The following is a 13,837-nucleotide window of genomic DNA, read 5'->3' as shown; positions in this document are numbered from 1 at the left end:
AGTTTGGTTTAATTTTAAAATAAATCAAAATCAAATACTAGTTAACCTTAATCAAATCAAATTATGAAAAACTTAAAATTAAATTAAATTGAACAATAAAAGGTAACTTAATTTAGTTTGGAATTACAATTTTTTAAAATTTTGATCTCGTTTGGAAATTTGGTTATTTTAATTGAATATATGAGATGAAAAAATGTTATATTTGTAATGATTTGTGAAATTTTTTTATAATTTAATAGATGGTTATGAGAAAAAAAATGATTGGTTGATGGATGAAATGTGACATTTTATTTCATTAATTATTTTAACATCTTTTTTTTTGTTTTTATTGACTATTTTTGCTCAAAAAATTGATCTCAAGGCCTTTGGAGATGTTTGGAAAGTTAGATTTGTGGCTTTTTTGGGCTAAAACAACTAATAAATATAAAATTGATTAAAATAATTAATAAGATAAAATATTACATCTAAATTATTATAATCACACCTATCAAATCAATTACAAAAAAAAAAGAAGAAAAAAGTAACTATCATCTCAAATACAATTTTTTTAAAAATGCTTCCGACCACTCAAAGTTCATCACTAAATCAGCACTAATGACATGGCTGTCAACGTGGAAATGTGATGCAAACTTGCCCGTTTCTCTCTCTTTCTCATTCATTTCAAATTTCAAATTCATTTTCACAATACGTTTGAAGACTCTCTCTCTATTCTTCATTTCTCTTCTCTGTTGTGCCTCTCTCTCGACGAGCTCCCCGACGAGCACAACTTTCCAACCCCAGTGACGATCGAGATTGAACGCAGCTTCTACAACCTCAGCGACCCGACGAGCGCAGCTTCTCTCCGTCTTCTCGACAGATCTGTCTGCATAGGTCAGTTTTCTCTCTCTCTCTCTCTCTCTCTCTCTCTCTCTATATATATATATATATATATGTATATATATATGCCCTGATTTGTTAAGATTTTTGTGCCTTTGACTTTGATTTCATCTGTTTAGGAGGATTTTGATTTTGATTTGCCCCAATTTTACATTACATTGGATTTGCCTAAAAAATCTATATATATTTGGTGGAGAATATATAAAAATGCTTAATCATCCTTCAAAGCCATTGCCAAATCTTTCTTTCATCATGTTTTTTGTGGACATTGAGTTATTTTGTGGACACTGAGTTACACTAATGAAGTTTGCATTCTATGTCCTGTGTGAACTTACTACTTTATGACCTCTTAAGGAGATAGCACTCAAGTGTAGAGATGAAAATCATCACCAAGTGCAATGATAAGTGACATTGAAAAACACATGCTCACACCTCAATGGACTACAAATCATAACAATAGAGTCAGTGATTGGTGACATTGAAAAACATGTGCTCACACCTCTTAAATGGAGCAACAAATGAAATAATTATATTTTGGATAAGGGAGAATTTGTTCTTCATTAAACATATTTTAAGATATTTATAGATTGGTATAATTCGATTTTAAGGTGAACAAAAATCAAATATATCAGATTGTAGAATATTTGGAACTAAAGTTCGGTTCTGTGATTCTAAATTAGAAAACTTGTCACTATATTCATACTATGAAGCTCAAACTTGCCTGGAGATTTTAAACATTCTCTGCCACTTGTTTATTTTATGCAGCTTCTAAACATTCTCTGTCACTATATTCATACTGTGCAGCTTCTAAACATTTTTTGCCACTTGTTTATTTTATGGCTTTGAATGTAATCTATATGCTACCTCTTCAAGCACTGTAAATATCTCGAAATGTAGATACTGTGTTGAAAATTGAAAAGTACATAAAATTGATAACCTCTCCAAGCAACTAGAAATATTGAATTAGATATCTATTGCTATCTGCATAGAGCCCTTGATGGAGCGAAATGACAAAAAATGATTCATGTAGTTGCCCACTTGATTAGGACAAAGGTTTAGTTTTGTTTAGTTTGTGTTATTATATCTATTGCTATTGTTTGTATAATTAAGCTTTGATATCATGCCAACATTTCACCTCCATAAGGTATGTCCCTTGTTTTTATCTTCTTCCTCAAATCAATATAAAGAGTCTAACCCTAGCCCTTCCTCCTCCACCCACCAACACACTGCTGATTATTAAGGTTAACACCCCTTTGAAATTAAATAACCATTGAGAGAAACACCAACAAAACTACACAAAGGAACAAAAATGCCACAAAGAAAAATGTCATAGATGTGTCTTTTTATGCAATCAGGTGACAAATTGTTAGTTTTTTACATAACAACAGTTAACTTTTTAATTTAAAAAACCTAACTTTGAATATGAATTAGAAGAAAAGTCTAAAAATTAGTATAAGACGAGGCTTTGATAATCAAACACATAAATTGATGGACTAGCACTTAGATGTGCTACAGTATACACATTATGGACAATTATTAGGGTCTGAAATATGCATGTTTATAAGCACAATATACCATGTTTACTTAGTCATACCTAGTTTATAAGCACATTATACAAGTCTACCTAGTCATGTGATTGGTCCATTTATGTGATTGTATTTGATACAAGTCTACCTGGTCATACCATGAGGTTTGGCAATATAATAGGTCCATTTATGTGATTGTATTTGATAGGTCTATTTATGTGATTGTATTTGATTGGCAATATGATAGGTCCATTTATGTGATTGTATTTGATACAAGTATACCTAGTCATACCATGTTTATAAGCACATTATACTTGATGTTCCTCTTTCTGTTTTGCATATTGAGACAATCTCTAATTAATTGAGGTTTGGATTCATATTTTTGTAGATGTCAACGTACCTCTGATCATTTGACATATTTGAACAAAAATTGTCATAAATGTGGAAGAAAAACAACTATTCGAATTTCTAAAACGGAGCGAAACAAAAACAAGTTATTTTATTATTGTCATGATTGCGGTGCTTTTCTTGGATGGTGCTTGCCTACAAATGCACAACGTACACATGAAAGACAAGTGCAAATGGAGAATATAATAATTGTCACCGAACAACTTCGAAGTATGGACGAACACCTTCGATTTCAAACCAAACAACTTCAATTTCAAGGTGCGCAGATGCAAAAATTGCAGACAAACATAAATCGAATTTGGTGTTGTATTTATGGGATATTCTTCTTCCTTGTAATTTGTGTTGCATTAGTTATGAAGATGTAATAATTTATATGGCAGTTAGAAGTTGAAAACGTTGATATGTATAATGATTTATGATATATGACAGTTATTTTTGAAAAGTATGAACATGTAATCTGTTATTTGTTTGTCTGTTTGAAGAATAGTTGAATACAGGTTGTTATTTGTTTGTCTATTTGAAGAATGATTGAACACAAGTTGTTAACACAGCTTGTTAACACTTTATTTTGAACACAGAATTTTCAGAATTTTATACACAAAATTTTCAACACAAATTTTTTGGACAGATTTTCAGCACAGCTTGTTAAGACAGATTTTTAGACATAGATTTTTTCATGACAATTTTTTAACACAGATTTTGAAAGACAGATTTGTGAACAGATATTTTGAACACAGGTTTTGAAGACAGATTTTTTGACACAGGTTTTTGAAGACAGTTTCTGAAGACAGATTTTCATGACAGTTTTTCAACACAGATTTTGAAAGACAGATTTGTGAACAGATATTTTGAACACAGGTTTTTGAAGACAGATTTTTTGACACAAGTTTTTAAAGACAGTTTCCGAAGACAGATTTTCAGTACAGTTTTTGAACACAGATTTTGAAAAACAGATTTGTGAACAGATATTTTAAACACGGGTTTTTGAAGACAGATTTTTTGACACAGGTTTTTGAAGACAGTTTCTGAAGACAGATTTTCAGTATAGATTTTGAACACAGATTTTGAAAGATAGATTTTGAACAAAGATTTTTTCAACACTATTTTTTAAGACAAATTTTTGGACACGAATTTTTTCATCACAGTTTTCAAGACAGATTTTTGGACACACAGATTTTCAAGGCAGTTTCCAAAACTTCAAAGTAAGGAACAATGTCCTTTTGTTCTCAACTATGGTACCATGAATAAAGTTAGAGCTCAGTGCAAGTGAACAAAAATTGAACAATGCAAGGAACAAAATTATGAAACAATGTGTTTTCATATCCTACTAAACACCATTAAGAGAGATGGTACATTGACTTAAATAAACCAAATTATGAAAACAACCAAAAAGTAAATAATCCAAAAAAACATAAAATAAATTATCCAAAACAAAATAAACTCCAAGTTCAGTCGCCTAAAGTGCATTACAATTACAAGTTTCCAACTAACGAAAACTACCACGGTCATTGTAGTCCATTTGTACATTCAAGTCAACAAATAAAGACGGTACAACTCCATAAATTTGATGCGTAATACTCATGGATTGTTGAGTTCTCATAATTCCCGGTGTGCCTCCAATACAGTCCGACAGGGTAAGAGATGTGCCGACTCCATAAATCTGAGTTGGGGCATTCATGAAACTTTGTCTTCTCATAATGTCCGAACTTGCCGGGGTAAGAGATGTGCCTCCAATAGCATTGACCATGTGTCCCTATTCAATTAAAATGAAATGTTAAAAAAAGTTTACTAAACATTATTGAAAAATAACATAAATTGCTCGATGTAAATTCCTATGATGTACACGTACCAGCACACAAATACTATTTTCCATGCCAACCATATAAGGATAAAGCTCTCTACGTGCACTACATTCAGGTTGAGATTGGCATTAACCTTCACCTTTACCTCCATGCACCTTAATACCCTATATTGATCAAGGTTAATGAATGCCTCAAATGTATGACATGATTACAATAAAATATGAGTTGAATAGAAAGTAATGATACAAAACGGATGGATATGTATGAATACCAATCAATTTACCTTTGATTTGTTATGTTTTCTTTTGCTTGCCTTCAACAAATTGACTATTTGATCTACTTTGGCGACCTTTCTTTTACTAACTGGACGACCTTTTCGGTGAGCAACCAAAGGACTAAGCAACTTTGTATGACTGATTGCCTTTCTATTAATGCTGTCAATTGGGGAAAATGGTACATTACTAGTAATAGGTGGTACATTACTAGTCAAAGGTGCTACATTATACCCACCACCTTCATCATCTTTCATCACTCTTGCCTTGATTTCATCCAACCCATGGTCGATAATTTTTATTTTCCCTTCAGAGTTCCCAGCAAAGTGTACAATGCCAATCAATTTTCTGTTCATCTTATCATAGACCTTTGCATTGAAATTATCTCCAAAGCCAGTGTATGTGGTTTTTATGCATGTGTACCATCTATCCAAATCTTTTCTCCATCGTGGTAGAATGTATTTATTTGGAACCTCATTTATGCATCTTATAATGAGCACAACGAGTGAGTGAGCAAACATGATGCCCCTAAATTCAAACAACCGACACATAAATTGCACATCAAATTCTGTCGAATTATAATAGACAACAAAGTCCACATGCTTCATCTTCCCCAAAACTACCACGGCTTCCTTCACAAAATATGTACAAATTGAACCCTCTTCTTTCACAAGAAACGACTGACAATAAACTAGTCTCTTTATCTTTGCTTGAACTTTTTTGAATTTTGCATTGGTGTAGGCATCCTGATATTGCTTCTCAAAACCATACACAGTTAGGCAATCAAAGACTTTGTGCCAAGACTTGAAGTCAGCTTTCTTCTCTTTCTCTACCTTACTTTTCAAGTCATTGTCATATTGTTTAACAAATTGTTTTAATGTAGTCTTTGGGTTGACATATCCATCAAAAAAGGCATTCATGCTCTTACTTCATTGTGTCGTTGACATGCCAGCTCAAAAAATATCTTTGACATAGACAGGAACCCATCAATGTCGCTCATCATATAACACCCCCAACCACTGACCCCAACCACTGATTCTCATAAAGATTGAATTTTGTAATCATCTCTTTCCATTTCATCTCAAATTCATCTTTTGTGAAAGTGTCATACATTGCATTTTGTAAATCCATCTTCATGGATTCATGTTGGGAATACCCTTTCAATTTCTCCAGAATTTTCTTCATGATATGCCATAAACACCATCGATGTCGAGTATTGGGAAAGCCAATTTCTATAGTATTTTGCATAGCTTTGCACTGATAAGTTATTATAGCTTTTGAGGGATGATCTGTGTGATAACCCTGTTCCGTATTATGCTAATTGATCTTGATTATGATTATGATTATATGTTTGGTATGGTCTTGTGTGATAATTATGTGATTATATGTGTTTTTGTATTTCTATCTGTTCACCATAGGAAAATCTGTTTGATTTTCTGCTTTAAGATTTAAATTGAAGGCCTTAGAGGCGTCAGAAACTAAAATTGATTAGGCCATTGTGATTAGCGTAATTTTTAGTGCCTATGGTGAAATTTAATTAAAAATTGATTCGGAATGAATTAATTAGTTTAAACTGATTAAATTAAGCACCATTACTTAATCCTAATCAAGTTTGATTAAAAAAGCTTATATAAGGGGCCCTATCAAGGTTGTTAAAATCGCGATCCGGATCGTACGATCGTACGATCCTACGATCCATTTTTAGAGAATCGATCCAGATCACATGCTGAATCGTATTTTGCTCAGGATCGGAACAGGATCGTTAGGATCCTTAATGGGATCGTAGGATCGTATTTGGATCGCGATCCTATACGATCTTACTTTTGGCCCTTTTCTGATGCTTTTATTACAGGTTTGATGCACCTTCTCTCTCTTCTAAACACTTACGACATAAGATTAGGGCAAAATATTGGGGGAAAATTACTGAGCAGCCTCCATCCAGCCTCCATCTAGATTCCAGCTCCAGGTATGCTTCGTCTGCTTCGTCTTCTCTTCTTCTTCTTCTTCTTCTTCTTCTTCTTCTCTATTTGACTCATTCTTCTCTTCTTTTCTGTGCTTCGAGTCCTTCTCTTCTCCTCTATTCGACTCATTTTTCTCCTCTGTTTGTCTTCTTCGACTCCTTTTCTTCTTCTCCTCCATTTTCTTTTTCCTCTGCTGCTGCTTTTTTTTTCCCTCTTCTTCCATTTTTCTGACTTTCATTCCCTTTTTTTTTTCCCCTTTTCCACTTCGTCTTCCATTTTTCCCCTTCTTCCATTTTTCCATTTTCCTGTCAACCTAATTAAATTAATTTTTAACTTGTAATTTATTTTGCAGATAGCACCAAGGAAAAGTGCGCAGATATATACCAGTGTACCACCAAGGAAAAGTGCAGCTTCAATTTATACAGGTTTGTTCTCATTCCCCTTTTTTTTTCCCCTTGTAATTGTAATTTGTAACATAATTTGTAATTGTAATTTGTAATTTGTAAATTAACTTCTAAATTCTAATTTATCCTTATCTATAATTTCAATGAGGCCTTTGTAGGGCATCATGGTATTACTATTGTAATCAATTTATTTTTTACTATAACTTGACTTTTTTCTCTCTGATATTTCACAACTATCAAATTGTAAATTGTAGTCAATTGATTCAGTGATATTCAATATATGATTGTAGGTTTGTCAATTGAGTTAACAATGTCTGTCTCTGGTTTTGGAAGAGGGAGGAAAAGGAAAAATGTTGAGGGTAACCGAACGGATCCTGGTTGGGAACATGGAATTGAAATAGATGCTGCAACCAAAAAGGTACAATGCAAGTATTGTAATGTGACTCGATCGGGAGGTATATATAGATTAAAACATCATTTAGCTTGTACTCATCAAAATGTTGAGCCATGTCCTCAAGTCCGAGAAGATGTTAGAGGAAAGTTCATGAGTCTTTTAAGAACTCAAACATTAGAGTCTCAAAATAAAAAGAGAAAGATGTTTGATGTTGGTGATGATTCTGAAGAGGAGGTGGAACTATTAGCATATCATCATCAAAACAAACAAAAACGGGTGGGTGCCATAGATAAATTTGTGATGAAGAAATCTGGACGTCAAAATCAAAAAACTCTCAATCAAATGTTTAAGAAAGAAGAGAGAGATGATGTTTGTCAAACCATAGCTCGTTTTTTTTACACTAGTGCAATTCCTTTTAATTGTGTGAACAACCCTATATTTCCACTCATGGTTAAGAAGATTGGAGATTATGGAAAAGGACTTGTGCCACCATCTTACCATGAAATTAGGGTGACATTTTTAAAAAAAGAAGTGCATGAGACACTACAATTGGTTGATGAGTTTAAGGAACAATGGAAGAAGACCGGATGCACAATTATGTCGGATGGATGGTCAGATAGAAAGAGAAGATCCATATGTAATTTTCTTGTGAATAGCCCTAATGGAACTATTTTCTTGTCATCACTAGATATATCCAACATTTCAAAAAAGGGTGAAAAGGTTTTTGAGATGTTAGATGAGGTTGTTGAGAAGGTTGGAGAAGAAAATGTTGTACAAGTTGTAACTGACAATGCTTCTAATTATAAATTGGCGGGACAAATGTTAATGGATAAAAGAAAGGGCTTGTTTTGGACTCCTTGTGCCGCCCATTGCATAGATTTGATGTTAGAAGATTTTGAGAAGGAAATACAAGTTCATCGTGTTACAATTGGTAAAGGAAAAAAGATTGTGGCATACATTTATTCAAGAACCAATCTTATTCATTGGATGAAGGAGTTTACCAAAGACATTGAACTTATAAGGCCTGCGGTAACTCGGTTTGCTACCTCTTACTTGACATTGAGACGTCTTCATGAGCAAAAAGGTGCATTGTTCTCTCTATTTACATCAAACAAGTGGAGGAATAGTATATTTGCGAAGTCTGAAAAGAGGAAAAAAATTGAAAATATTGTTTTGGACAATCGATATTTTTGGAAGGGTGTTTCTACCTGCTTGAAGGCTGCAGTACCTCTCATTAAGGTACTTAGGTTGGTGGATTCGGATGAGCATCCGGCAATGGGATTCATTTATGAAGCAATGGATCGTGCGAAAGAGGAAATTCAAAAGAATTTCAATAATATCATAAGATGGTAAACTTTTTATTTAGTGTTGGCTATTTATTTACTCTTTAATACTATTTCCATAAACTATTTATTTATTCATTAATAATATTTATTAAATTGTGTCAGCTATGATCTTGTATGGGCCATCATTGATAGAAGATGGGAAACCCAACTCCATCACCCATTGCATGCTGCAGCATACTTCTTGAACCCTCAACTTCATTATAGTCTCAATTTTCAAGCTGATGCAGAGATTAAAATTGGGTTGTACAAATGTCTTGAAAAAATGGTCCCTGACACTAATGAGAGGGTGAAGATAGATTTGCAAATTGATGCATTCAAGAATGCAAGAGGACTCTTTGGTATACAAAATGCAATCTTGACTAGAAAAAAGAAATCTCCAGGTTATTTATTTTTACCCTAAGTTGATTTGTAAGTTGTATCTATCAATCTTATGTTATGATTATTTGTTTTGAAGAACTTTAAATTTTGAACTACTTAATTAAAATTTCGATGTAGGGGATTGGTGGGACTCTTTTGGTGATGAATGTCCCGAGTTGAAGAGGTTTGCAATCAGGGTATTAAGTCTAACATGCAGTTCATCGGGGTGTGAGAGCAATTGGAGTGCTTTTGAGATGGTACACTCAAAGCGGAGGAATCGTTTACACTAAAAGAGAATGAATGACTTGGTCTTTGTGATGTACAATTTGAAACTGAGACAAAGGCACAAGAATAGACAATCAATCATGAATCCATTATGTTTGGATGATGTTCCATCAGACGATGAGTGGATAACAGAGAAAGAGAATCCGACTCTTCCAAGAGAAGGAAATTGGTTGCATGTGCTTGATAGGAATGCTCGACATGGATGTCATTCAGAAGATGAAGAGGCAGATGCTCTTGCAAGGGATTTGGAACAAGCATGTAAGTCTAGGTACATGATACATCTTTTAGTTTTAATTAGAAATTGCAATTTGGATTTAATTTGGATTTTTTTTTTCTTCAACTTAGGCCGTGACCATATTGGAGAAAATGTCGATGAAATTCATGAAGTAAGTGATGATGATGATATGGATGACAACATGAATGCTCCAAGGGATTTTGATGATGACTTTGATGATGCTACTATTGGTGATGATGACATTGAGGAGTTGGGTGACACTGTGGGTGATGATGAAGATGAGGGAGACAATGAGATCGACAATGTTGTTGATTGTGGCAATGATGATTTCGGCGATGAAGATGATGACTTGTTTTAGCCTCTTGTTTATTTATTCTTCTCTTATTTTAGTTTGTTTTGTTAAGGATATCAATGTTGTGCAAGTGTTAACTTGAAGACTTGAAGTTGAATTGCTATTTTCTTTTAGTATGTTCTTTTGTTAAGATTTGAGGAAAATGTTTGAATGACAACTTGAATTGCCACCTTTTTTTATTATGTTTTCTTTGTTTAAAAAAATGTGTAAAATGTATATTTGAATTGATTATTGTTAGTGCACAAGTGAGAATGCGAGGATTTGAACCTCGATCTGCTCATAAGTATGAGAGCTCTACCATTTGAGCTACATTCTCAAGTTTTTTTGGGTCATTTTATATGTATTTTGATAGTATTAGTTAGACATATAAGAATAATTGCATTTTTTCATCGTTTTAGTAGGATCTTACGATCCCCGATCCGATCCTACGATCCGATCCTCCAGACCCCCAAAACGATCCTATGTAGGATCCCAATCTTAACAACCTTGGGCCCTATTACACTTAACCTTATTCTTTTGAGCTCAAATCTAAAAATCACACTCTAGAGAGAGAGAGGGTTGGTTCTAGAGAGAGGAAGAGGAATAATTGGGTATTTTGGCCCAAAGTTTATGAACTTGGAAGCTACACTCAAGATTTAACTACATTTGTGAAGATTGGAGCCCCTAGGTGAGTAAATTCATGAGTTTGAGTTTGTGATTTTGTGGATTCAAAGTTAGATGGTGATCAAGAACATAAAATGAGTTGAATTTGATAATTATGAAATCCTTATAAACATGCATGTAAGAAATTGCCATGAATTTGTATATTTGAGCATGAAGTACATGATCTATGTTGAAATTTGATTGAAGTTCATGCTTTTGATCATCTTTTCATCATTTAAGTTGAGAATGAAGATTATATCTCACATGCAAGTACAATTCATAGAGGTATGAGTTTTGAATGCATGAATTTAATGTGTTGGAAGTAAGTTTGATATAATTTGGGTATGCATATGATTGATTCATAGGATTTGAGCTTCATAATGTAGTGAATTGGTGTTTGTATCATGTTAGTAGATGTATATGAGAGTTATGGGTCATAAAATGCAAGCTATGTCAATTTGAATGCAAGTTTGAAGCTCAAACTGGTTGCTGGAAATTCTAGAATTCGGCATGTCCACTCGAGCGTGAAATGTTAGCTTCTAGAACTTTTGCAGACATTGATGTCCGCTCGAGTAGGAATAGTTACTGTAGACGTCCCCGAACGCCCCGGGAGGATGAGTCCCCCCCGTTCTGTTCATATTGGGCTCACTATAGTTCAGGACTCTTAAATTGTCACGGTTCTTAATCTGAACCAAAGAGTCCAAATTCGGCAAATCGTTTTGAAAAACAGATTTTTAGAAAGAAGTACCAAACATGGACTACTTTGCTAGATACAGAGTCGCCACCTAAATATTTTTATGGGAGAATTTAGGAAACCCTGACTCGGTGCCAAAGGCCACGTGTCCGTCATCACCACAGTTACCTCGGCTCGGGAGCTTGGGTACGATTGGGGAAGGTCAGCTGTGAGCACCCCCTCTCGCCCGATCCGAAGATCGGCCTCTACTAACCGTGATATCCGTTTTTGAAAACGTTATGTGTTCTTATTCCGGTTATTAGCCTAAAATTACTATGTTATGCGCACAGCAAACAAGTATAGACCAAATTGCCTAATTTGGAACAAAACATTTCAGGCTTGTTTTGAAAATGGTTTGCTACTCGCAAGTAGGCTGAAATGTAGGTTTTGCCACCCTCAAGTGGGCTTTAGAAAAGATGGTTTTTCCACTATCTAGTGGGCTTAAAACTCACAGTTTTATTGCATTATCCCAATTTAGTTAATTCAACCTCCATCCGCAGGCATTCAAGCAGTTATATCACATAAGCAGCTAGCCTTATGGTAATCATGCTATTGTGGCAACACTCACACGCATGCGGTATGCTAAAGCATAAATGCTTACCTAGTACTCCGAGCCAAAACAAAAGCTAGTTAGTAATCAATGCATGATCCTAGCTCATGTTAAGATGGCTAATGCAACACATACAAGATGCAACTACAATAGGCTCGGCTATTCTAAGATGGCATATGATGATGCTACAACTAACATGCATTCAACTTTGGAATTGAAATACAAATGCAGTTAGTATGATGCGCCGAGCCCGGTGCATATAAGACAAATGTATGAATGCACGCATGCTATCGTACTGTATGCTAATTGAAACATGCCCTAGGCTAACCATCAAAAGCTAGTAAATAAAAGGGAAGAAAGACGTGGGATTGAGAGACATACACACACTCACGCACACTTATTACACAATTGCCCTCACTCGGAGGGTCCGAATAAATATTACAAACCACCTAATTAATTAACTCTCAAGCTAAATAATTAATTACAAAAATTTCTAATTAATTAACAAATTAAATGCATAAGAAAGGTGGCCGCAGTCCTGTCTTGGGATGCGTGAATGATGCATGCTTGACTCGTCTCGTCCGGAAACTCGCTGCCATAGCACTGTTGCCTCTGTTAACACTGCCTTGCTCCCCCAAGGACTGCCAAAGTCCAAGGGTATGCTCTTTGGATGCTGGGGGGTACCACCAACCAAGTAGAAACGCCACCGGCCGGAGGGGATGATCACGGGCCACTGAATAAGCTATCGGCCAAACATGTTTTGCCGGTCGGCACCCAACACTGCCAGCCGGCCAATCCTTCACGCTGAAACCTGCAGCTGGCAGCAGCAAAGGACAAGCAATGTATGGCATGAAATTTTCAAATAAATGTGAGCATGGACACACTCCCTATCATGCAAGGGACTCAAGGGAGCATGATCCTCGACCCCCGGGCCATCAATTATGCATTTCAATGCATGATGGCCCAAAAGCCAAGTGTGCAACTTCGATATCAAATGAAATGCAAGCACAAAACACATCAAAGGGCCCCAACCCCTATCATGGTTGATCAAGAGGCAAGGGATGCATGCTCAATGAAATGCAACCTAGGCATGGAGGCTAAGTATGCAACATGAACATGCAAATGAGCAATGTATACTAGGCACGCAACCTAAATATGTAAGCAAACATGGCATGCAACAATATGCGATGATGGACTTAAACTAACATGGATAGCTCGCAAGCATGCCAAAATCAGTGGCCATGTGATGAAAATAAGGCAACCAAGATGCATGCAAACATGCACAATGCAATGGCCCCGAGTCTAAGGCACAAAACGCAACTCCACAAAGGCATTGAAAGGATGAATTATGGCATACAATGGCATATGTTCCAGCACTGAAGTATGATGCTAAATAGCCCCGAAACATGGAAAAATGGCACCCGATGCATGAGATGAATCCCGAAACTCGAAACTAGGCACATGGAATGACTTATAGCTATACAAAGCATGCATTATTTGATCATGAGGTCTAAAGACAGAGCCAAGGCAGTCCCAAAACATGAACATTTTCAGTTCAAAGCATGGCCAAAAGACGCTAGCATGGTGGACTAAAATAGCATGCAAGATTGGCTAGCAAACATGAGTTATATGGCAGGTATAGGATGCACATGGAATCTTACCAAACCAGAAAAAATCGGTGAATAAAACATGTG

General features: G+C 35.2%; 2 protein-coding genes across 3 annotated transcripts; one reads left to right on the top strand and one right to left on the bottom strand.

The window, feature by feature from the left end:
• Positions 1-4,296: 4,296 nt before the first annotated feature.
• Positions 4,297-5,804, bottom strand: LOC114296711 (protein FAR1-RELATED SEQUENCE 6-like). Its single transcript, XM_028241036.2, has 2 exons — positions 4,896-5,804; positions 4,297-4,563 (listed from the first exon to the last, which is right to left on the bottom strand). The coding sequence occupies exons 1-2, from the start codon at positions 5,802-5,804 to the stop codon at positions 4,297-4,299; spliced, it is 1,176 nt and encodes a 391-aa protein (XP_028096837.2).
• Positions 5,805-7,552: 1,748 nt separating this feature from the next.
• On the top strand, positions 7,553-10,400 carry LOC114296728 (uncharacterized). Of its 2 annotated transcripts, XM_028241048.2 has the most exons (4): positions 7,553-8,992; positions 9,092-9,369; positions 9,485-9,889; positions 9,977-10,400. In XM_028241048.2, the coding sequence occupies exons 1-3, from the start codon at positions 7,560-7,562 to the stop codon at positions 9,634-9,636; spliced, it is 1,863 nt and encodes a 620-aa protein (XP_028096849.2). In that variant the 5' UTR covers positions 7,553-7,559; the 3' UTR covers positions 9,637-9,889; positions 9,977-10,400. The 2 variants fall into 2 exon arrangements, with proteins under 2 accessions (XP_028096849.2, XP_082772892.1); XM_082916766.1 differs by lacking the exon at positions 9,977-10,400 and having other exon boundaries at positions 9,092-9,397; positions 9,485-9,618.
• Positions 10,401-13,837: the final 3,437 nt, after the last annotated feature.

This window comes from Camellia sinensis, chromosome 2 (assembly GCF_055761805.1).
Source record: "Camellia sinensis isolate YWXY chromosome 2, ASM5576180v1, whole genome shotgun sequence".
Taxonomy (NCBI): domain Eukaryota; kingdom Viridiplantae; phylum Streptophyta; class Magnoliopsida; order Ericales; family Theaceae; genus Camellia; species Camellia sinensis.
The sequence above is the reverse complement of the archived record's forward strand: the minus strand, read 5'-3'. Positions and strand labels throughout refer to the sequence as shown.